Source organism: Heterocephalus glaber, unplaced genomic scaffold (assembly GCF_053883595.1).
Source record: "Heterocephalus glaber isolate CG9 unplaced genomic scaffold, H.glaber_assembly_v1.0 deba00000901, whole genome shotgun sequence".
NCBI classification, from domain to species: Eukaryota; Metazoa; Chordata; class Mammalia; order Rodentia; family Bathyergidae; genus Heterocephalus; species Heterocephalus glaber.
In genome coordinates this window covers 7,222,918-7,247,330 of record NW_028258171.1, presented here as the reverse complement: position 1 = coordinate 7,247,330, position 24,413 = coordinate 7,222,918, and the positions used below count along the sequence as shown (strand labels likewise).

Genomic DNA, 24,413 nt, shown 5'->3' with positions numbered 1-24,413 from the left:
CCCGCACGCTGAGGCAGGAGGATCATGAGTTCAAGCATCAGTGGTAGAACACTTGCCAAGCATCTGCAAGACCCTTGATTCAATCCCTAGCACTAAAAAACAACAAAAGTGAGAATCCTGGAAACAAAGCCAGAACAAACCCAGATTCCCTTAGCAAATTATCTGTCAAATCCTGTTGACCATGAGTTCTTTTTATATAGGTCAATCCATGGGAAACATACAGAGTGCCAGATGTCCAAACCTTCAAAAACTTAAAATATTTGAGTGTAAGTGCAACAAAGAAATTTATTCCATAAAAGAAGAAAGCAAAAAAGTCAACCTTGATATCTAGTAAAAAGGGAAAATCCTCTCAGGACAAAGTAATCCTCCAGCCCTGTGAATTTGTTGGAAAAATATGTACACATAGTACCCACTTGGTCCATAAAAACCTCAAACAAAACTTAAAGAGCCTCGGAAAAGAAAGCCTAGGAACCATATGGTTGTATGAACACAGGAACTGTATGAAAACTAGAACTATGAAAATGTTGCTGGAAGAAAAATACTGACTTGAAACTACAGAAAAACCAATTCTCATAGACTGACAGTATTCTCTCCTGAGGAGGCCCTGCCTGAGAAGCAACTGTTGTATGCAGCTGGGAGAAGGAAAAGGCAGGAAACCCTATGGAGATGTCAGCGGTATCTGGCACCATCGCATTTGCATTTGCCTTTTGCAGTAACTGCAGAGAATCCACTCCCCAGCTTCTCTGGCAAAATCTGAGAAGACAGGTACATGGCAATTTGTTATATGCCTAATCATAACAGTAAAAGATTAAGCCACACATGGTGGTGTGCACCCTTAATTCTTGGTACTGGGAGGCTGAGGCAGGAGAATCAGAAGTTAAGAGGTTAGCCTGGGTAACTCAGTAAAACCCTGCCTCAAAATAAAAAATAAAAGGGCCCAGGATGTAGCTCAGTGGAAGAGCGCCACTAGGTTCAATCCACAGTACCACAAAAACAAACAAACAAAAACTGCTGAGAATGCTAGTAAACAAACTTACTGTTCTAAAACCGATACAGAGAAAAAAATCTGCGCTTCTTACACAAACTATATTACTGGATAACCAAACAGTAGATGAGAGAAGAGACATATTACTAAAGTTAGCAATAAAAAGCAGGACCTTACTTCAAATTTACAGAACAAAAAGACTACAAAGAGGACACAATGAACACTATATGCCAACAAGTTGCATAACCTAAATGACTGGACAAATTTCTCAGACCACATAAATTGATGGAATTGACTGAAAAATAGACAGAAAATCTGAATAGATCTATAAAAAAAATTAGTAATCAAGAGATTAGATTAGTAATCAAAAACCTCTCAACAAAGAACAGGCCAGGAGCAAATGGCTTTATTAATGAATTCTACCTACCAAACATTCAAAGAATCAACACCAATGGTTTCCAAATCATTTGAAGAGAGAGTATCTCTTAACTCATTCTATGAAATCAGTAATACCATAATATGGAAGCCAGTAAAAGACACTATAAAACTACAAACCAATATGCCGTAGGGAAATAGACAGATAAAAAATAGTAGCAAATCAAATTCAGCAGCTGTCAAGATCATACTCCATGAGTGCCGGGGATTTAGCTCAGTGGTTTCGCTGCCTGCTGCACAAGCGCAAGGACCCGAGTTGGATCCCCAGTACCAAAAAAAAAGATTATACTCCATGATCAGTAAGATTTATCCCAGGAATGCAAGGTAGTTCAACATATGAAAATCAACCAATCATCACATTAATACAATGAAGAAGGAAATCATGCACCTGCACAAACATGCACGCACACATACACACACACAAAATCATCTCTGTGGATGCAGAGAAGCATTTTTCAAAACGTAACATCCTTTTATGATAAAAACCCTGAAAACTAAGAGCATAACAAACACAGTTAAAGCCAGATAAGAAAAGCACACAGCTGGCATCACACAGGTTTTGTTCCACAGCTACAAGGAGAGGATGCCCACTCTTTCCCTTCTATTGAACACAGGATGGGAAGTTCTAGCCAGAGAAAGTAAGCATATTAAAAATACCTGAAGTATTTTGGGGGAAAAACAGCAAATCTGGGGACTAGTTCTGTGCATAGAATTTTTATCAATTTCATCTTGCAGGAAGCACTATTTTCCTACCTTTTGATAAAATTATGCCTCCTGACAGAAAACCATCAATACATTTAAAAATAATTAAAACCTAAGTATCCTATAAACTTCCGATAATTTAGTGTATCATTTTCTTATTTCAAGAAAATTTTTCTTCTTTGTTTTCTTGACACAGGGTCTTGCTTGTGTAGCCCAAACTGGCCTTGAGCCTCCTGCCTCAGCTTCCCCAGTGGTGGGATTATAGACAGGTATCATCATCCCTGGCTTGAAAAAATTTTCTTCAAATTTTTGCTCAGTTTTCTTTGATCTAGTTATTGCATATACCCCCCAACCCCCAAAAAAGCACACACATACCCCCAAAACACCCAAAACGATTTTCCTTCTCCCACTACAAAAACCTTTTTGTCAAACATGTGAAGGCTTTTTTCTTTAAATTCATCCATACCTTCGACTGAATTAGAAATTTTCTACATTCTTTATGTGACTCAATAGTAATCTATGGTGATGAGGTTGATTAGGTTTTAAGGCTCTGAAGTTTGATGCCCAAGACTTCAGAAATCGTACCCTCTCAATGAAGTGGCATCTGTTGGCTCTGCTCTATCGACTGACTTACTAGATTAGAAAGGACCTTCAGCTGCACCGAAGACTCAGCAGGCATTAAAGTCAAAGGATCCTCCTGGGGATTATTCTTGTCAATAGTGCCTGAGTTACCCACAGTATCTGATTCTCTTTTATCGTTTACACTGTTTTCCTCCTCACTTGAATCATCTGGTAGAATGATTCTGGATAATTTCTTTTTTGAACGTGCACAATTCTGCTGCATCTTCATTTGCTTTAGCATTACTGCACGTCGGGTTGTATATTTTTTGCTCTCACTCGAAAAACAATCTTCAGTTATTAAGTTAAAATCAACACAAATTTCTTCTTCACTTGATTGGTTTTTGCAAGACTCCTCTTCATCAACACAGAAACTGTCCTCTAAATAGGTTTCATCTTGTTCAGGAATCTGTAATAAAAACACAGGTCTTTGAAATTCCTTTCATACATTCAACATGTTCCATACATATATTCTTTTAAGCACTAATGCTTATTTCGCTTATTTTAAGTCAGTCACTTGTTCAACTAACATACACTAAGTACCTTCTTTATGGGGGAAAGTTGGTACTTGGGAGATAAAGACTGATTTATCCTACAGAATTTTACAGTCTGGTAAGGCACCCAGAAAAGTAAGCAATAATAATATTTCGGATGAGTGCTATTTAATAAGTACAATGTAAGTATAGAGAGGTGAATAATCACATTATCAAGCCAAACATGGTGAACAAATCTAGGAATATAAGAAGTGTTATCTATAAATGAACAAGAATTTGTAATTTTTAGACATAACATTTTTATGAAAAATAAATAAATTTTAAGAGAAATATGACGTGTATGAGAATTAAAAACCTAACTGGTAGATGGTGAAATTCTGTTCTCTAAAACATTCTAATTGGAAATGTTTTACTCTAAGTAATTCAAATTAAAGAAAGGATACAACTTGATCAAATTAGGACTAAAAGGGATCTTGAGAATTCATTTAGTCCACCTTCCTAACAGCAGAAATTTGCTCAGATGGCTGATGGCCCATATTTAGGAACAAAATAGAAGCTTCACTAACAGGAACATATTTCATCACCACCATGAGGAAATTATTATTTCTATAAGTTCATACCTGTGAGAAAATGTTTATGTTTCTATGTTTCTTATGGACCATTTTGTACTTATTGCTCATCAATGGACTATGCAAAGATTTCATGTAAATAGCTCTCATTTCAGAATCTGTGTAAAGATAAGAAATGAAGATAAAGTAGCAAACTGATTTAAAAGAAAACTAGCTATTCCAAATTTACATTCAAGCATTGAAAAAATATTTTATATAAAAGATACTAATATATATTGAAAGATACCTAAAAATGATGATTCAAAATGCAAAGTAAGCCAGGCGAGGTGGCACACGCCTGTAATCCCAGCTACTTGGGAGGCTGAGGCAGGAGGATCTCTCAAGTTTGGGGCCAGCCTGGGCACCTTAGTGAGACCCTGTTACAAAATTAATAATAATAATGAGAGGGAGGAAGGAGAAAGAAGAGATAGAAGAATGAGAAGAGGACAAAGAAAGAAGGTAGAGAAGAGAGGAGGAGGGGGAAAAGGATGAAAGAGGAGAAGAAGGAAGAACTACTGAGCCCAGTTCTCTGGGAGCCTGAAGCAAGAGGATGGCAAATTCGAACTCAGCCTGGGTAACTTAGCATATTAGTGAGAACTTGTTTCAGAAAAGAGAGGGACTGGGGGCTGAGGATGTAGCTTAGTGTGAAGGCTGTGGGTTTTGATAGCCAGCATCATAAAGAAAAAGAGAGAGAAAGAAAGGAACTGGGGATGTAGGTCAGCAGCAAAGCATTTGCCTCGGATGCTTAAGGCCCTGCTTTCAGTCCCCAGCACTGCTGAGAAAAAGCCTCTGAAATTACACCATCTAGTTGGGTGATCACAGACAACTTATTTAAGCTCTCTGCCTTGGCCATTTCTCATGAAAACCAGGTTTAGAATAGTCCCTTTTCATTCAAAACAAATGTACATAAACCAGGCGGGGTGGCGCATGCCTGTAATCCCAGCACTCGGGAGGCTGAGGCAGGAGGATCATTGTGAGTTCCAGGCCTGCCTGAACTGCATAACGAGACCCTGGTCTCAGAAAAATAAACAAAACCAAAAAACAAATGTACATAAATACTTCAGAACTGTACCTTATTTATACAAGCATTTTACATTAAAAGCCACAGCAAAGTTTCATGATTTTCAGTTAAGTAAAAATTGGGAAATAAAAGATTTTTAAATTATGCCTATCATTTATAAAGTTATAGCAAAAAAGGTACTTAAGAAATGATACATGAAAATAAAAGATAATTTGGAATTACTTTTTTTTAAAAAGCTTTGAAATCTAAAAAAGCTATTTCAAATAAACTATCTGAAATGGACATTCAGATTTCTCTCCATCCAAACTGCTCCATCTGTAGCCTTCTCCAGGTCAGATAACTGCAACTGCATTCATCCTATTGCATTCCTTTCTTTCTAATCCTCCAGAAAATCCTGTCAGCTTTCTCTACTCTATTCACTCATTCTCATCCTCTTCAGCACCGCCTTTGCAGAAGCCTCTGTCCCCTTTGCCTGGATTACTGCAACTGCCTCCTAGCTGCTCTTTTCTTTTTTTTTTTTTTGTACCAGGGATCGAACTTAGGACATTGTGCTTTCGAGGCAGGTGGCAGAACCACTGAGCTAAATCCCTGGCCCATCCTACTTTTGCTACCCTGTAGACCATTCTCAATATGGAAGCTAGAGATGATTCTTAAATGTCAGATCATGATCTGGCTGCAGACTGTCTTTGATCTCACTTCCTGCTGTGACCTTTCTCCCTTATTCTAGTCACAATGCTATCATGAATAGGCTGGGCATACTCCTGCCTTTATACTATAAACCTGCAAAGGTCACTTACTTCCTTTAAGGGCATAAAATCTTATTCTGTAAATCATATCAGTATCAAGGATACAGTACTGAAAATTTTATCTTTAAATCTTTTTTGATTTAAAATTCTTGGACATTTAGAAACCTTGCTGTTTTAAATCATTATCAGAGACTGCCAGGACAGAATAAATGGCAAGATCTGTGAAAGACCAGAATACTGATAAGCCCATCAAATAGTTCATACTTCTTTTACAGCCTAATGGAACCTATGGATTGGAACTCTATAATATCTGCTCAAGCATTGCTTGAAGACACTATTTTCCAAAAGTAAACCTCCCTTACACGGCAATAATAAACTTAGCTTTATTCTCTGTTGGTTTTAATCACTCACATGGGTAAACCCCTCTTTTAGTCACTGATCAAACATCATCTTCTCAGTGAGGCCTACTCCCAATCACCTCATTTAAAATGACCACTTGAACATTATTAATACCCTTGGCCAATGCAAGGCCCTATCTTGTTCAATTATTTTCACTTTTCTTTATATTTTTCATCTTATACTAAATGAGTTATTATATGTACTATCGCTTTCCACCGGAAGGTAAGCTTCATATGGAAAGCTTTTTGTCCCCTTTTTTCAATGGCATAATTTTCTAAAGTTCCTTACATTACCATTAAGAGGCATAAATACTTGTGGAATGAGCATTTGATACTTGAGCCACTCCAGTCAATCAAGAAAGAATTATTCAAATAAGCAGAAGCCTATAAATAACCAAGCATATAGAATTTAAATGAAAATTATGAAGTAAATATTTTGCACACAGCAAATTTAATTCCCTTTAAATATAGTTTCTTGGAAAACTGCTCAAAATTTTTAAATATGAGCACACTGGGAACAGTGGAAAGGTTTTTAGAAAGTATTATCATAACATCACCATTTACAGCCTGTGAAAGTTGAGTTTCATCATTTAAGAAGTTCAACATCGAGGAATCTGGCTCATTTTCCGAGTCATCACTTTCATCTGATGAGATGCACTTTGCATCTTCTTCAGAAAGTTCTGCTTCATCATCCAGAAACATCCTAGCCACATGCTAAGACAAAGTAGAAAACATGAAGATATCCTTGAGAAGATAATTTTCTTTCACGATTTTAGTTCTTGAAAAAGGATATTAAATACTCTTTAAATTTTCAATTGGAACGGAACGATACATTTCGGGGTCACAGTGTGACTTTTCAGCACACGCGCACCATGTGTAAGGACTGGGTCAGGGCAACGGCTCCGTCTATCACCTTAGCATTTCTTTATACTGGGAATGTTCAAGACCCTGTCTAGTAGCAACTCTGAAATACACAACTTTCAACCAGTTATCCTCCTGTGCTACAGAAGTTGTTCCTCTTAGGAAAATGGATTTTTTGTCAATGCAGTTTTTTTCCCTCTAACTCTGGGAACTACACTCTGTACCTTCACACTGAGTTACATCCCTGACCCCCTTTTTTTAAAAAATGACTGCATTCATTTAGAGACAAGCTCTAAGTCTCTACACTGCCAGGGCTAGGCTCAAATTTGCAGTCATCATGCCTCACCCTCCCAAAGTGTTGGGATTACAGATGCGCACCACCAGGCCCAATTCTGTTAATGCTTTTAAGAAAAAAAATCTGGGGCCGAGGATTTGGCTCAGTGGTTCCGCTGCCTGCCTAGCAAGCACAAGGACCCAAGTTCAATCCCCAGTACCAAAAAAGAAAAAAAATCTGCAAGAAAAAATGATAAAGTAATAGGTCTACTTAAAATTATTCCTGATAAATTTTTAGTATACTAATGGACAAGTCATCATGACAGCTTTCTGTATTTTTTTTTTTTTTTTTTTTAGTACTGGGGATCAAACTCGGGACTTTGCGCTTGCGAGGCAAGTGGCGGAACCACTGAGCTAAATCCTCGGCCCTTCCTGCACATTTTTAATAAAAAGTTTCCTGAGTATTCCAGCTAACTAGTTTTTGCCAGGAAAAATACTACAAACCAAAAGGACTGACCAGAGGAAAGATGCTAAGAACCTTTTTCAAATATTTGAATACTGGACATTGATACAGAAAATAATAAGACTGTAAAAGCAAATGTTAAAGCTCAGGTTTCTGTGTCCACATTTTCCTCAATTTGAACAATAAATTTTCCACGTACTTCATTTACTTATTCAAAATAACACAGCACTACAAAATAAGGAATCAAAACACAAGGAGAATGCTGGGCATGGTGGTGCACACCGATGATCCCAGCACTTGGGAGGCTGAGGCAGGAAGATGGCTGTTGAGTTCGAGAGTTCGAGGCCAGTCTGGGCTACACAATGAGTTCAAGGCCAGTCTGGGCTACACAGTGAGACCCTGTCTCAAAAAATAAAAACAAAACAAAAACACACTTTGAGATTTTCACTCCAGGGGGAAAAAAAAAATCAAAACTGGTGCCAAAACATTTCTTTCAAAATTGTGGTATTTTTCTAATTAAAAATGCATAAATATACTTTGATATAAATGCTAATGATCTTTATTATATACATATATATATATGTATGTAGAATTTTTAAAACTAAAGAAAGATTACCTTTTGGTGACTCTGTCCATTTTGGACTTTGATGCCTCTTCTAGTATTCCTATTACAATTCTTAAAGTCCTCTAATTGTAGATATGGTATGTTCTCACTCTCATCACTAGATGATAATTCAGACTATAAAAATTCAATAAAATTATGCATAATAGTTGATATTTGTCATAGTATATTTTAATATATCAGTATATATTATAGTATATAGTTGATAATTTTATCATAGTACATTTGTCAAAATAATTCCTTTAATTTTTAGTTTTTCTTTTTAAATATTTTAGTTTAATACTCACTTACAAAAGTAAAATTACTCTCATAATTCAGATCTATATATAATACTTAAGAATTTATTTATTTATTTATTTATTTTTGGTACTGGGGATTGAACTCGGGACCTTGTGCTTGTGAGGCAGGCAGCAGAACCACCGAGCTACATTCCTGGCCCCATATTTACGAGTTTAAAAATCAATCAGTTAGGTAATTCTCAATGCTAAAATGCCAAATTAGGTAACATAAATATTCATTCAATTTAGCTTTCTATCAGATATATTTGATGTGAACTTGTATTTTCAATAGTGCTTCCTTTAGAAGAACTTGTTAAAGCAATTTTTCTAGTGAAATTTTATGATTATATGAAGTTAATATGTATTGGTTGCACTTTTAATTCATTTTCCCCAAATTATCCTAGATTGTATCAGAGAATTAAATAAAATACAAGCCAAATGTGGTGGTACAGGCCTGTAATCCCAGCATTCTCCTAGGAAGCTCAAGCAGAAGGATCCAGAGTTTTAGTTTTGGGATATATTCCTGATAGTATCTCCAGTACCTTAACATACCTAGCAAAGGTTATTTACCAAACATGTGCTGACCTGCCAAAGTAAACATATGCTGACCTGCCAAAGAGGAATGACTTTTAAAAGCAATTAAAATGATTTAATATTTGTATTTATTATGCTTAGAAAGTTTACAATGAACTTCTCTCTGAAAACTAATAGGATATATAGTACCAATTTTCCCATTAATTATATCCTTATAAGAGTAAATATATTTATGCATATACATTTTCTTTTAATATCATCCTAAAACAAATTGATTATATACTATCTGTCATTTACTTACTCTACGAACCCTGTGCTTTTTGACAGCATGAACTGGAGAATCAATTTCACTATTTTTCTGATCCTAAAATGAATAAATAAACAGATTAGGTAAAAGGTAATACAAAGTCCTCAAGCAAAAAAAATGGCTTTTATGTGATTATATTATTGTAATGACTGAAAGACTCACCTCAGGAGATTTTAAAACATTTTTTTTTCGCTTTTTATGTTTTCTTAGAAAAACCTCATCTTCACTTTCACTATTTATTAATAATTGTTCACCTATAATTTATTTAAAAGATAAAATAAATCTGGTCAATAGAACAGAAGGCAAAATGTAATTTTATTAGTCCATGATTCTAGAATTCACCTCTAAATCTATTATAGTCTTCCTGCCCTTTTGCCTTTATTCACCTTCAGGCTGAAGGAATTAAAATAATGAATATGCATGCTACAAAACAATACATTAAAAGATTCAATTTTTGTGCGTATATATGTGTACATATATATGTGTGTTTGCATATAAGCATAAAAACTGGTAGGATATTCACCAAAATGTAACTAGAACTAACTATTTAGGGAAGAGGAAGAAGGTTAAAACAAAATCCTCAGGTTGGCAGTGCAGCTCAGTGGCAGAGTACATGCTCTGCAAGCATGAGGCCCTGGGTTCAATTCCCAGAACAGCAACAACAACAAAAAATCCCTCACGTATGAAAGCAAATACTTCACATTTTTAAAGTACTTAAACAAAGTTCTATTTTTACACTTCCATAAAATTTTCATTCAAGATGCTGTTTTGTATCTTCACAAAACCCTCTATTAAGAGTATTAGAGACCCTGTGGTGGTGTTTTGTTCACAAATTCTTTGATAATCCTCCCTTCAGTAGTACATTATAATTCCTCTCCACTTGAGTGCAGGCCAGATGGAAGCAAAGGTGTGTTATTTATAAACCTAAGTCATAAAGGCATTGTGGCCTAACGCTTGCTCTTTCTCTTATATCAATTGTATTGGGAGGCCAGCTATGTTTTTCCTCTGTGTTACCCAGGCTGGTCTAGAACTCCTGAGCTCAAGCAATCCTTGAACCTCAGCCTTCCGAGTAGCTGAGACCACAGGTGTGGGCCACCATCCCCAGCTACCAGATGCTACACTTTGAGGCTATAATCAAGCAACCCTATGGAGATGTCCACATAGCAAGAAAATGAAGCCCCATGCCAGCAATCTTACAAATAAACCACCTTAAAAGCAGATCTAGTCAGTGTCTTGACTGTAGCCAGTCACTCCCAGCTAAGCCACAGTTGTATTCTTAACTCACAGAAACCTTGAAAAATTAAATGTTTTTGCTGTAAATCATTAAAGTTTTGGGAGAGGCTAATTGCAGTATAAAATTAGATAAATAAATAATATAGGTTTTGGTACCTAGAAATTGGGAGTAGCCATGACAAAACAACTAAACTGCAAAAGGAGCTTTAGAACTAGACAGGGGGTAGAAAATGACAGGACTTCTGAGAGTTTTTGTGACGGCCTCAAGAGCTTCAAAAAACTGTAGGAAGCTTAATGCCCACTGAGGAGACGACAGGTGAGAGCTTAAAAGGAAAGCCTCATGGGAAACTGAAGAAAGGAAATCCTCTAGAAGTAGTGTCAAAAAGTTTAAAAACATTGCAGCTAATATGGAAAGTAGAAAGTTCACCTAATGAATGAGGTGAGATAGCTAAGGACAAACCGTTTAAGGTATTGCTTGTTTCTTCTTGCTGTTATAGTAAAATAAGAGAGAAAAAGATAAGCCAAAGAAAAGAATATTAAATATAAAACAGTTGGAACTTAATGGTTTTGAAAATTCTCAGCCTCCTCAGGTGTCAAGCAATACTAAATTTAAGAAATCTATGCAAAGATTAAATCCAGAAAACCGCCAGGAAAATATTATGAAGCTTGAGGATATAACTGAAGATGCTGTTAAAACCTCAGAAAGAACAAAGGTGGAACCTCAGCGTACCATTCAGTCAGACAAAAGGCCCCTAAGTATTTTAAGTATGATTCTCAAAAATCCTCTCCAGACAGCTTCAAGAATTATCTCCAAACATCTCAGCAAAAGCCCAAACAAGAGAAGGGCTTTTTTCCCAAAGATTTGTGTGTATGAACGGTGTCTAATGGGATGAACTTTCTAAGAAGATTCTTGAGAGATCTATAAAGATGTATCAGAATTATAACACTGGAAGAAATGCAGCCAACTACAAATGAAAGGAACAGATAGTATAAATTGGAAAGAGGCCTTTGGACCTCCAAACATCTACCAAAAGGAAGCAGGCTCAGAAAACTCAAAAGGTACTTGTTATGAGAAAAGACCAAGTGTCCAAAGGATGGAAGGTGGAGGAAAGGATCACGGAAAATACTCCCACGCTTTGAGCCCTAATGAAGGAACTACTAACTGGTGGGAGCTATTCTACATAATCTTGGGGAAAAATCATTTCACAATTAAATTATGATTAGGCCTAGTTTTCTTGCCCACAGGGCCGGCTATTGCATGTCAAGACGTAACTCCATTTTTGCCTCTGGTCACAGCTAAAACCTCAATGGTCCCGTGATGTTGTAATGCTCCAGGGCAGGATTACATCACCTGAAGACATCTTGGTTCCTTGAGAACCCAGTAGTAAGAGAAAGGTTTCACCTGGGAAGGGACAAATTCCTAATCAACATAAATTTCTCATTGTCCTAGGATTATCATCACCCTCTGAGTCATATGTTACTCCCGTGTAGTAAATAAAGGTGTGGCAAGCTTCAGGTGCCTTCATCTTTGCTGCCCAGAGCAGCATCGATCAGGCCCAAAGCTCAGCTTCTTCTCTAAGTCTCGTTTCCTTCCTTTACAAATTAATTCATCTTGTGCTGTCCTGGCTCATAGGACACCAGGACTCACTGCAGGGGTTCTGGTAACATCCCCTTTCCCTGCTCCCTACAACTAACCTCAGCTCCACTGGATTTGAGAATTGTTAAGAACTAGGGCTTCCTGTGTACCTTCTATCGCTCCCCCACCTTTTAGAACTCTCCAAATCAAATCAACCCTTCCACAACTCTAGCTGAAATCCCAACTATAACCACATGAGAAATCTAAAACCAGAACCACCCAGCTATACAGCTCTTCAATTCCTGACGTACAAGAAACTGAAATAAATGCTATTTTAAGCCACTGAGTTTTGAGGTACTTTGTTACACAGCACTAGATAATACAAACCCATACAATTAATATCTCCTCACATTCTGTGCTAGTAATACATCTATCCAGACAGATAAACTGGAATGATCCTTTTTTTTGCACATGATTCAACTAATTTTCTTTTTTCATTACCTTGTAAAAAGCCAGATTTAATGAAGGGCTCAGTGATAGTACACAACCCATTTCAGGAGGTTTCCTTTTGAACTGCTTTAGTAGTATTTAAATAAACTTTTTGAAATATAGGCAATTAACATGGTAAGTGATCTTAAATCCTTTCTTTGAATTAGATCAAACAAAAAAGAACTATATATTCTCTTATATATGTTCAATATTATGTACATGACTAATAGTCATACACAATGCTAGAAAAGAAGTTTTAATGCAGATCTGACACAAGTAAAACAATGACTTCACCCACTAAAATGGACTTAATACTGTATAGATATTGTCAAAACAAAACTTAAAGGATAATAGGCAACATACATTTACAGAAAATAAAAATGACAGAGCACACCCCAAACTATGCAAACCAGTCACATTTTGAAAATTAAAACATATTTCCAAAACTTACGGTAAACATGCTTTCATTTTAAATAGAATATTCATGAATCACAACCTCAACACTAATGAGAACAACCTAAGGACAGGAAAACACTCATTTTGTCATACAATTTCTTTTTCTTCAGTCATAAGTATTATTAAAACTCGTAAGTATGGGCCGGGGATTTAGCTCAGTGGTTTCGCCACCTCCTGCGCAAGCACAAGGACTCAAATTCAATCCCCGGTACCAAAAAAAACTTGTAAGTAGCCCAAAAAAATTACCTTTAAATAAATTAGTTGAGATCTATAGCAGAATTTAAAAGATACTGATATCATTCTAATACTAAACATCTGTCACTATGTTTTCTAGTTTTTCTGTAGCTATAAAGTCTGATCATAGATCTCCAGATCTCTGGCTATTTTATGGTCTGGTCTCAATCTCTAAATATGATCTTACAGTAGATCTCTGACTTATGAATTCAATTCATTCGCTGGCTGTAACTCAAGTTGTCAGTTGAAGGCTCAGGCTCCTCTACACAGCCTTCAAAGTCTCTCTCTTGTACATAGGCAGATCCCAGTGTCCTTAGAGAGACACTGGCCCAGGATTTCTCAGTCAACCCCACACAGGAAAGGATGTTGTAAAGTTCCTTCCAGAACTCTTTAAGGATTAAATCTGTATCTGAGGCCATCTGGAAGCAAGAGTGGCCAGCATTCAGGTCGTAACTCAAGACTTTAGTCATAAGTTAAAACTAAAATTCTGCTCGTAACCCAAGTTGTTCATATGTCAGGCCAGTCATAACTCAAGGGTCCACTGTATTTCTCAAATAGCTTATTAGATAAATCCTCTACTTCAGCCTATACCCCCAATATCTTAGGTCTTCCTCCCTTTCCTTTTGTTTTATTATTTTATAACACCAAAATTCCCTTTTTCAATATATTTATAAGTATTCCTGAGTAGCCCAAATGAAAATCAACACAGTATCTATAACATCTTTTTAAGCTAATCTAACTCAAAATTTCACTATCCTGTCAATCTCTTAAAAAACCACTATTACTCAATTGGTAGCTATTTCCACCCCTTACTGGCATCTTTTCAAATGCATGTCATATAAATATTTGTGTTTTACAACTAAGGAGCAGGGCTAAATCTTTTACATCATTGTATACTTTGTAATATCTAGCATAATACTTTTCCCATGGCACGCAGATAAAAATTTTTATCAGCGAGCATCAACTTAAGAAAAATATACATCAATTATCTAATTCAACACACATAAGCACATATTATATCATATACTGAGAAGTAACATTTGGAAAAATCACATATTTCTGGAGTAATTATTCTACAAAGACTTACATATTTCATAAAGGTGGAATCTTACCTTCAGCAGGACAGGACTGATGCAGACAGATTTGATGACTGCTTTTAGCGTTCTGTAGAGAAAACCCTGAATCATCAAAAGTTGAATTCAATGTTTCCTTACCACTTTGCAGATTTACTTTTTTCTTATTAGAATCTGGCATCTTGAGTATTTCCTTTCTTACATTAGAAAATGAGTTCAATGTGTTTGATTTGGAGAGCGATGTGCTCATAACTTTTTCTTCTACTGGCAAAGAAAACTGAGAAAAACCAGGAGATACAAATTCTTTCATTTTTGTTGCACTCAGTGGAAAATGTGCAAAATTTGGACTCTGTGTATCTTTACTTGACAGGACAGGTGTGACTCTACTTGTAAAATTTTCAACATGATCTCTTGATGGATTCGAAACATTATTTGCATCCTTTATCTTCTTAATATCTAAATGTCTTCCAGGAAGATCATCTAGTCTATTCTTATTTGTAGCTGATGTATGTTTGAATATTTCATCATCAGAATCTGGACTACAAAATCCTAAATCAAAGGTAACAGAAAATAAATCCCTAGAGTAATCAAAAGCAGATTCACCACTCTTCAGTTTTTCTTCATGTGTGTCTTTCAAATCTGCACATGATATCCAACTATCAGTATCATGAATTATTTGATCTTGGGGTTCAGAATTATCATCTAATAAAAGTTCATCAGAAATTAAGAACCGAGAGATTGGAGCCATTTCACTTAGAAGAGTTTTGTCTGATACAGACAAAGATTTACAATGACTTTTCAAGGGAGAAGGGCTCACATCATTAAATTCTCCATCAACATCTTCAAACAGTAGTAAACTCTCATTCTGATCAGTGGACAATATTGGGAAATCATTGTTACCATCATCATGATTGGTTTTGTCAACTAAATTCCTTGAAGGATCTACATGAATTGGAACATGACTGTTACATAATAAATTTTCATTTTTAATGTTATTATGTACTTTATCATCCCTGTCAAATAAGTACGGCTCATCAGAAGTCTTAGCATTATTTGTAATAAAGAGACAGCTTTTTTCAGAAGGCTGATTAATAATTTTAAGTGAATCCAATTCTAAATTCTGTTGAGAATCCACAGCTGAACATGACATCAAAGAAGTGGGTTTACAATTCTGTAAATGCTCTGTGTGGGGTAGAAAAGGTAAATTCTCAAGTTCTGTCATTTCAAATTCCAAGTCTGAGAGTCTACTGAGAGGTGGAGGAGAATGAGATAAAAATCTCTCTACATTAGCTAATACTTCTTTTGTCAATGTGTGACAATGATGAAATCGATCACTTGTTCTAGATATATAAAGCTCCTCTTCAAATGGAAGAAATAAGTTGGATAAAGCAGATTTCTCATCACTGCAACTGCCATAACCAGAATCTAAAAAACATACAGCAAATGAATTAATAGATTTATTTGTAAACTGGCCTTCTGTTAGTGATACATCTGGCTGATTAATAACTTTTTTATTAACAGTACATGTGGTAGCAACTCCATCTATGTCTGATGACTTTTTATCATCTGGTAAGTCTATCTGGAAACTAGGTTCGACAGGAGAAGTTCTGCCAGTATTTAAAAAATCTGTATCACCATTATTTTCTTTTTCAGACTGGTCCTTTTTCGTTTCTTTAGAAGCTGTTTTCATTAGAGAAACAATTTTAGTAGGTTTGATGTGAGTTTGTTTAAAATTTTCAGCACATTCTTCATCAGATTCTATCATTGAGAATGAATTGGCTTGATTTATATTCTTTGTTAATGAAGATTTCTCATGAGTAATAAAGATGTCATTAGCAGGATTACTATATCCATTCCCGAGAGTGCTAAATGTTGAGCTAACATCTTCCATTTGTAAATACGATTTCATTTCCAATTCATAGTTGCTTTCACCCTATAATCAAGGAACATGTAAAATCAAATGAAGACAAAATAAAACAAAGCAAAAGAACCCATTTTTTTTTTTGCTTTTCTTTTTGGAGGTGCTAATGGGGAACAAATCGAGGACCCTGTGGTTGCTGAGCAACAAAAACCCAATTCTAAAAGATTAATTTGTCTCTATGTTAAAATTATTTTCTAAATAATATTATTCAAATAATTTTCTTTTAAACTTTAAAATCAAGGAAAATTATAAATGATACTGTGAAATTATCCAGTTTTTTTTTTTTTTTTGGTGCCAGGGATCAAACTTAAGACCTTGCACTTGTGAGACAGGCGCTAGAACCACTGAGCTAAATCCCTGGCCTATCCAGTTATTTTTAATCAGTTAATTTTTATCCCCAGTATTTTTCACAGAAGACTATGATTAGAATTTAATAAATATGTAAGAATATAAATACTGACTTTTTAAACTTCTAACATTTAAATTATTCTAATTTCCTAAAATTATATATAGTATTTAAGAAATTAATATATATTAATGAAAAACACGTGTTTACTCTCAACACTGATATATTAAGAACAGCTTTAGAACACTTAAAATAATAGTACTTGTATGTCTGCTAGATTATAGCTTTGAGGAGACTTTTTTTTTTTTTTTGAGACAGGGTCTTGCTATGCAGTTCAGGCTGGCCTCGAACTCACAGCAAATTTCCTCCTTCAGCTTCTTGACTGCTGGGATTAAAAACACAGACTTTTTTTTTTTTTGGTACCAGGGATTGAACTCGGGTCCTTGTAAGCAGGCAGCGAAACCACTGAGCTAAATCCCCGCCCCCAGACTTCTATTTTTAACAGAGTTGCCAACCAAAACCTCTTAAAGTGAATTTTTAAGTCTTACTAAAAACTGTCATATCTACTACTCTTCTTCCTCTTAGGGTTCCTCTACTACTCGTGGAGTTAAGCAGTTACCACTATACTTTTTTTAATAATAAATGCAATAAATATTAAAGTGAGCAATGGCTGTCTCCCTCCTAGTAGAACAGAGTGTTTTATTTGGTTTGTTCACTTATATGGCCATAAGGCCTGCAATAGAGCATGGGATATAGTGGGAACTCAGTAAATAAATGTTAATTTAATGGCACCTGTTTTTCTGGGGTCCACAATATTTTATTTCCATGTATCCATAAATAATAATAAAAGTAGCTACAATTTGAGTACATATTATGTACTAGTTCCTATTCTAAGTGCCTTACATATATTAAGTAATTTAATTCTCACAACAATTCTGTGAAGTACGTATTATCATTATTATATTTTATAGATGAAACTGAGGGACGAGATTAAATAATTTGCAAATATACAATTAGTAAGAGACAGAGTTGGAATTCCAATCGAGGGATTATGGATTTCACACTCGGAAGTTTAGTATTTTGACTCTCTCAAGGAAAAACAGTCAAGAAACTGACCAAGAAAACAGTAATTCCCTAAACTACCACCAGAGTACAAGAGATACCTAATGACCTACATGCTAGACAATGTTTCAATAAATCCCAATTCAATAAGAATCCTAGGGCCAGGGATTTAGCTCAGTGGTTCCGCTGCCTGCCTCGCAAGCGCAAGGACCCAACTTCGATCCCCGGCACCAAAAAAAAGAATCCTCAATTAGCTTTACAAATAGTGTACACAAATCATTAAGTATTAAAATTTTACTCTGATCTAATGATATTTACAGATTATATTTTCCTTCTAATCAATTAAGTCTATTTCTTTTCCTAAAACAGAAAACTGGGTCCTCATTGAAATCACAAGGACCTATATCGAAAAACAAATTATTTTTAGGTATAACTATTTCTAATAAACACTTCAGTTTCTTATGATGTCTTCAAATTAAGAAAAGCAGAAGTTAAGTATTCCAGCTTCTTTATCACACCATAAAGAGAAGGTTACAGTAAAACTACCTCTTCGTGTCTCATCCGCTCTATCATTTGCATAACGCTAACAAAATGGTGGCATCTCTCCGAATGGTCAACTTGGTGTGTGGGAAAGGGATGGTCTTGCCACACTCTCCATTCGCCGAGAGAGAGTTCATGGATTCCAGTGGTTGGTTTTTGAATCTTGATTAATGATTTTAAAATAATAAATATGATAAGATCAGACATACGTACTCACTGAGATTTCACAGACTTGTTTTAAAAATACTCCTAATATGTAGATAATAACCCTAACGTATATAAATTCGAATTCATGTTGGCAGTGCCAGCTAAAATCCCAGAAAGAAAAAGGAAAATAATTTCATAAAGTACAAAGATGGTCCTTTTAAATACATTCTAAAATAACTGTTCAGTTAGTTATAACTTGACCATATTCCTGTTTTATAGTTCCACGTTAAGAGCAACTACTGAAAAAAACATGTCTGGTCTCAAAACTACTAGATTATGCTAGATTCAGATTCCAAACTCTAACAAAAAGGCACATAATCTTGGTGATCCCAAGTCATCATGCCTGCTGCCATTCCCCACTCTCCTGGTTAGTGATTAAAATAAAAACATTCAGATAGTTAAAATCTCTATACATCTTCTAAAAGAAATCATTCCCGAGGTTGTTTTTTCCAGCTTCCTCTGCATATATACCACTTTTCTCAGTTCTCTTGTCTTGTAGTAAGCTCACCAATAATTTGCTTGTTTTGCTGATGCTGGTGCTAGGGACGAAACCCAGGCATTGATGCATGTTACACAAGCACTCTACTACTGACCTACATCTCCAGCCCCAGCTCAACAATAATTTGCTCGTAAAAATCATGTAATTTAAAGTTTTAAATACAATCTCAGAACAAAAGCAGTTTGTACAAAAAAATACATAACAACATGATTTGTTATTAAAATTTAAAAAAAAAAATCTCAAAACACATCAGGAAAATAGCCAAGCAAACTATGGAAGATTACAGATGTAAGATTATGCCTATTTAGAAATGTTTATATTGCTGGGCATGGTGGATTACATGCCTGTAATCCCAGCACTCAGGAGGCTCACTGTGAGTTCGAGGCCAGCCTGGGCTACATAGTGAGTTCAAGGCCAGTCTGAACTACACAGCAAGCCCTCATCTCAAAAAAAAAAAAAAAAAAGGAAAAGACAAATGTTTATATAGTAGAAAATAATGATGAAAAAACAAAATTTATGTAAAAATATCCATATACAATAAATAAGGAAATTACTAATTTTTAAAAGTTAGACTTTAATGATTGCTTTTAAACTGATTACTTCTTCCTTTTTAAAAAGTAAATTGACATTCCAATAACAAACATCTCTCATAACTTCCGAAGCTATTACATAATCATAAAGACCATCTGAAAACATGAACTTACTGGTCCATTTTCTTCTTCTTGTAAAGATGGAAAATGAACTCGAGGCAATGTTATCTCCTTAATTTTATCACTGTTTCTTAATCTATAAAGTCTGTTCCATAATTTAAATTCTTCTTCTGATAAGAACCAATCCTTATTTGAGTTATTCTGTCTCATTCCTGTAACTTGAAAATAAATAATTGGAGTTTAAAAAATATTCAAGGCAACCACAAAATATACACTATCAACCCAAACTCTGTACTTGTTTATGTCTGTCTGTCTATTCACCTCTGCTAAAACACTGATTCAAAGTCTCAAAACTAAAATTTGGTATTTAAAACCACTCTGCTTGTCACTTCCTGATTCTACACATCTCCTAGGCTTCATTCTTTGAAAGTAACCCTCCGTCTAGGGGCTATCCCTGAGGAATGATTTCATTCACAGAACAGAGCCAGCTAGTTGAGCTCTCAGGCCTGGCTTCTTTTGCACTTTCAATTTTGTTATCTAAGACCTGGTATGCAGCAGAATCAGATAACTTAAAAATGAAAACTAGTACCATGGTTCTATCAGAGCAGTACTGGAAAGATTATCTGAAGCCTGGGGAGATGACAGAAGTTAAGACTAAGCTAGGTATGGTGACCCAGGCCTGTAATTCCAGCACTCAGGAGGCTGAAGCAGGAGTATCACCACTAGGACAGCCTGGGTTTACGTAACAAACCTTGTCTCAAAAAACAAAAAAAATGAAAACTAAAACGCGTCATAGGCTTTAGTTTTAAGTAGGTAGAAGTAGAGGAAGAGCAAAGGGTAGGCAGAACAATTTGTTGTGTTAAAATATAACAATACATTTGAAAAGCTGCATAAAATTGAATTCTTGGCTTCCATAATCTCTAGAAAAGAAAACAATCACCAAATAGAAAAGAAACAATAAAAGAAAGGAATTCTTCCCCAGTACAGATGAGGGTGGGAACAAAACTTGAAAGGTTTTTAGGAATTAGGAATTAGGAAGGGGAAGGGGAAGAAAAAGGACCAAGATGAGATATGTATATATACTCATAGCCCGTGATGAATAAATGCATTGTGTCGCAAGAATATACTGACCAAAACATTTTAGTAAAATAAAGTTTTGTATTTCCATATTTTAAAAAAGGAATTAGGGGGCCGGGGATTTAGCTCAGTGGTTCCGCTGCCTGCCTTGCCACCTGCCTCATAAACACAAGGTCCTGAGTTTGATCCCTGGTACCAAAAAAAGAAAAAGGAATTAGGAAACTTCAGTCTCAACTATTTCCAAATACTGTATTAGAAACTTTTTTAAAAATGCATCTGGGGCTGGGGATTTAGCTCAGTGGTACTGCCACCTGCCTCGCAAGCGGAAGGTCCTGAGTTCTATCCCCGGTACCAAAAAAAAAAAAAATGCATCTGTTTCCTCACCTATAAAGTAAGGTTTGAATTAAATCATCTCTCAGGTCCTTTTCAGACCTTATGGACCCAATAGGAAGGTACTCCAATCTTCTACCAAAAATTTTCAGCCCTCTATGGGGAGTAGCTCAGTGCAAAGACCCTGGGTTTAATCCCCAGTACTTCCCCAAAACAGTAAAGAATGTACAGAATGAGGAATTTACCTCAGTGGTTTCACCGCCTGCTGCGCAAGCACAAGGACCTGAGTTCGATCCCCGGTACCAAAAAAAAAAAAAATGCATAGAATGTATATACAATCTTGGCAAGAATAATCATAGACACTGGAAAAAGGAGAGAGCAGTATATGCTAGTGATCCCAGCTACTCAAAAGGCTGAAGCACGAAGACTGAGTTCGGGCTCAAGCATATTAGTGAGACTCTCAAATTTTTTTTAAAAGGCTGGGGATGTAGCTCAGTGCAAAAGCCCTGGGTCCAATCTCTAGCACCATTAAGAAAAAGAAAGAGACCCTGTCTCAACATAAAAAAGCCTGGGGAGCTGAGCGTGGTGGTGCATGCCTGTAATCCCAGCACTGGGGAGGCTGAGGCAGGAGGATAGCCACGAGTTTGAGGCCATCCTGGCTACATAGTGAGTTCAGGGCCAGCCTGAACTACAAAGGGATACTCTGTCTCAAAAAACCAAAAAGCAAACAAACAAAAAGACTGGGTATTTAATACAGTGCAAAGACGCTGGGTTCAATCCCAAGTATCACAAACAAACAAATAAATTCACTCATGCATCCTTCCTTCCTCTGGGTTGGAAGGCTATCTTCAATTTCCCTGACATGAGTTTTATTTTTGTTGGGGGGGGCGGCGGTGCACACGCAGGCAGTTCTGGGAACTGAACCCAGGGGCAGTCCATCACTGAGCTATACCCTTAGCCTTTTTGTTTTTAATTGTTTGGGGGGGGGGGGTTGGTACTGGAGATCTAACTTGGGACCTTGCACTTGCAAGCCACTGAGCTAAATCCCCCACCCTTTTTGTTTTTAATTTTGAGACAGGGTTTCACCACGTTGCCCAGGCTGGCACAAAACTTTCCATCCTCTTGCTTCAGCCTCCTGAGTAGCTATTACAGGCCTGCAGCAACAAGCCCAGCTAACACAAGGGTTTCTAACCCCTGGACAGACAGTGTCTCCTTCCTTTGGCTAAAAGAACAATTTCTTATCCTTCCAAACACAACACTTAAAACATCTTAGAGGGCCGGGGGATTTAGCTCAGTGGTTTCGCCGCCTGCTGCACATGCACAAGGACCCAAGTTCGATCCCCAGTACCAAAAAAATAAATAAATAAATAAACAAACAAACAAAAAACCCATCTTAGAACATATACTGAGTTTTCTTTTTTTTTTTGGTACCGGGGATCGAACTCGGGACCTTGCGCTTTCGAGGCAGGCGCCGGAACCACTGAGCTAAATCCCCGGCACTCATATACTGAGTTTTTATATCAAGTTATGACCTGCCATCTAAGAACAGAGGGGAAGAAAAATCTAAACTTATTTACTTACCATTCCTACAGGAAAAGAGAGAAGACTTTCGCTTCACACTTCGAGAAGACTTCTCCGGTTTATAGATGCCATGTGTGATGAACATCTTGTGCAGTTCTGGATTGATGTCATCAGGAACCATTCGTGGACTTCTCTGGTAAAAATGAAGGACTTGTTTGCTACCTGAAATAGCTTTATAAATACTTCTTTTGTTGGACTGACTCTGATTATAAGTCTGCAAAACCAAATACAAAATGTCAAATTACATTTCTATAATTTTCATTCAGTCATAAAAAGCAATTAAACCAATTCACTTAAATACTTAGAGAGCAGAATTCCTATTGTTTGAATTTTTTAAAAGTGAACTGATTAACCTTTGATAAAAAAAATGTTTATCATAAAAGTTTATCTTAGCAGTTATATTACACAAAGGAAATCTGGTTTTTATTTGTTATCTTCCTGGTTTTGACTAAGGCTGACGTTGCTTCTTGGCCTTTTGGCCAAGATCAAGTGTGGAATAAGGCTGACATTTACACATAAGTTCAAAGTGATATAAGCATACAGTTTTTGTGTTTTTATTTATTTTTTCTTGTTTATAGTACTCAGGATTGAACACAGCACCTCCATACGGAGCTATAGCCCCAGCATTTATTTTTTATATCGAGACAAGGTCTCACTAAATTGCTAAACTGTCCTGGGTAGGATCAAACATGATTCTCCTGCCTCAGCCTCACAGAGTGCTGGGATTACAGGTGTTCGCTGCCGTGGCTGAGGCCATAGGACCACAAGTTGCTTGAAGTCCAGCTTGCACAACTAAGTAACTGAGAGAAATGCCGAACCGAAAGAAATAAAAAGCCCTGGGGATACAGCTCAGTGCAAAAGCCCTGGGATCAACTGCCAGTCTTGCAGAAACAGAAGGAAAAAAGGAAGAGAAGGAGGGAAGAAAGAAATCTCATACACAGGGCTGGGGATTTAGCTCAGTGGCACCGCGCCTGCCTTGCAAGTGCAAGGTCCTGAGTTCGATCTCTGGTACCAAAAAAAAAAAAAACAAAGAAAGAAAGAAAAAGAAATCTCATACAAAATAAATACACTTACTGTAAAATTGGAATTCAAATGCTAAAATACTGTTGGTTGTCTTTAGCTGTATTTCTCAAATTTCAAGTCAAACCATGTTTCTGAAGGCTACTTACGCGTTCTTCCCGTCCTTCAGCAAGGATAACAACAATCCTGCCTTGACGTTTGCGTCCAGTTCTACCCATTCGTTGTATAAGACGAATTGGGCTCCTCTGGGCATCAAAACATATGATAAGATCAACTTCTCCGATATCCAAACCTTCCTCACCAACGCAGGTAGACACCAGTGTGTTGTAACCACCATCACGAAATTGTTTCACCACCTGAAAAAAAGAAGACTTAAAAATTACTAGATGCAAATTAAGAGAATTGCAGTATATTGTTCCCACTCACTCCAAAATGGTGAAATCGGATTAAAAATCAGCATTAAGGATACCACAGAATAGGAAAAAGTCACAAAATGGCAATGTAAGCCAAAAGAGATTAATGTCAAGTAGGAAGAACAGTCTAATCCCTTTGTTTTTACAATGGCTGGGTGGTAAAAGGATTCATCCATAATTTAACAGTGTCTCAATCCACGATTGAGATTGATTTTATATTTAGCACCACTGAAAGGGGCAGAGGGACGGTAAAAGGTCTAGAGGAGTTACTCCTATTTATCATATGTTAGATTTAAATATGCAGTTACATGTATCTAAAATAAAACTGTTTCATTACACCTAGAATTCATATCATACCTTT

At 36.3% G+C, this 24,413-nt stretch overlaps 1 protein-coding gene across 1 annotated transcript in view; it reads right to left on the bottom strand.

Moving 5' to 3' along the window:
- The window catches only part of Fancm (FA complementation group M), a 49,424-nt gene that overhangs the window by 4,230 nt on the left and 20,781 nt on the right, over positions 1-24,413 (bottom strand). Inside the window, exons 10-20 of the mRNA XM_013075073.2 lie at positions 23,789-23,995; positions 22,620-22,833; positions 19,686-19,849; positions 18,282-18,437; positions 14,446-16,339; positions 9,508-9,599; positions 9,340-9,402; positions 8,221-8,343; positions 6,565-6,721; positions 3,855-3,961; positions 2,757-3,149 (exon numbers count right to left, since the gene is read on the bottom strand). Coding sequence (XP_012930527.1) covers positions 2,757-3,149; positions 3,855-3,961; positions 6,565-6,721; positions 8,221-8,343; positions 9,340-9,402; positions 9,508-9,599; positions 14,446-16,339; positions 18,282-18,437; positions 19,686-19,849; positions 22,620-22,833; positions 23,789-23,995 — 3,570 coding nt within the window. The remainder of the gene's footprint in view (positions 1-2,756; positions 3,150-3,854; positions 3,962-6,564; positions 6,722-8,220; positions 8,344-9,339; positions 9,403-9,507; positions 9,600-14,445; positions 16,340-18,281; positions 18,438-19,685; positions 19,850-22,619; positions 22,834-23,788; positions 23,996-24,413) is intronic.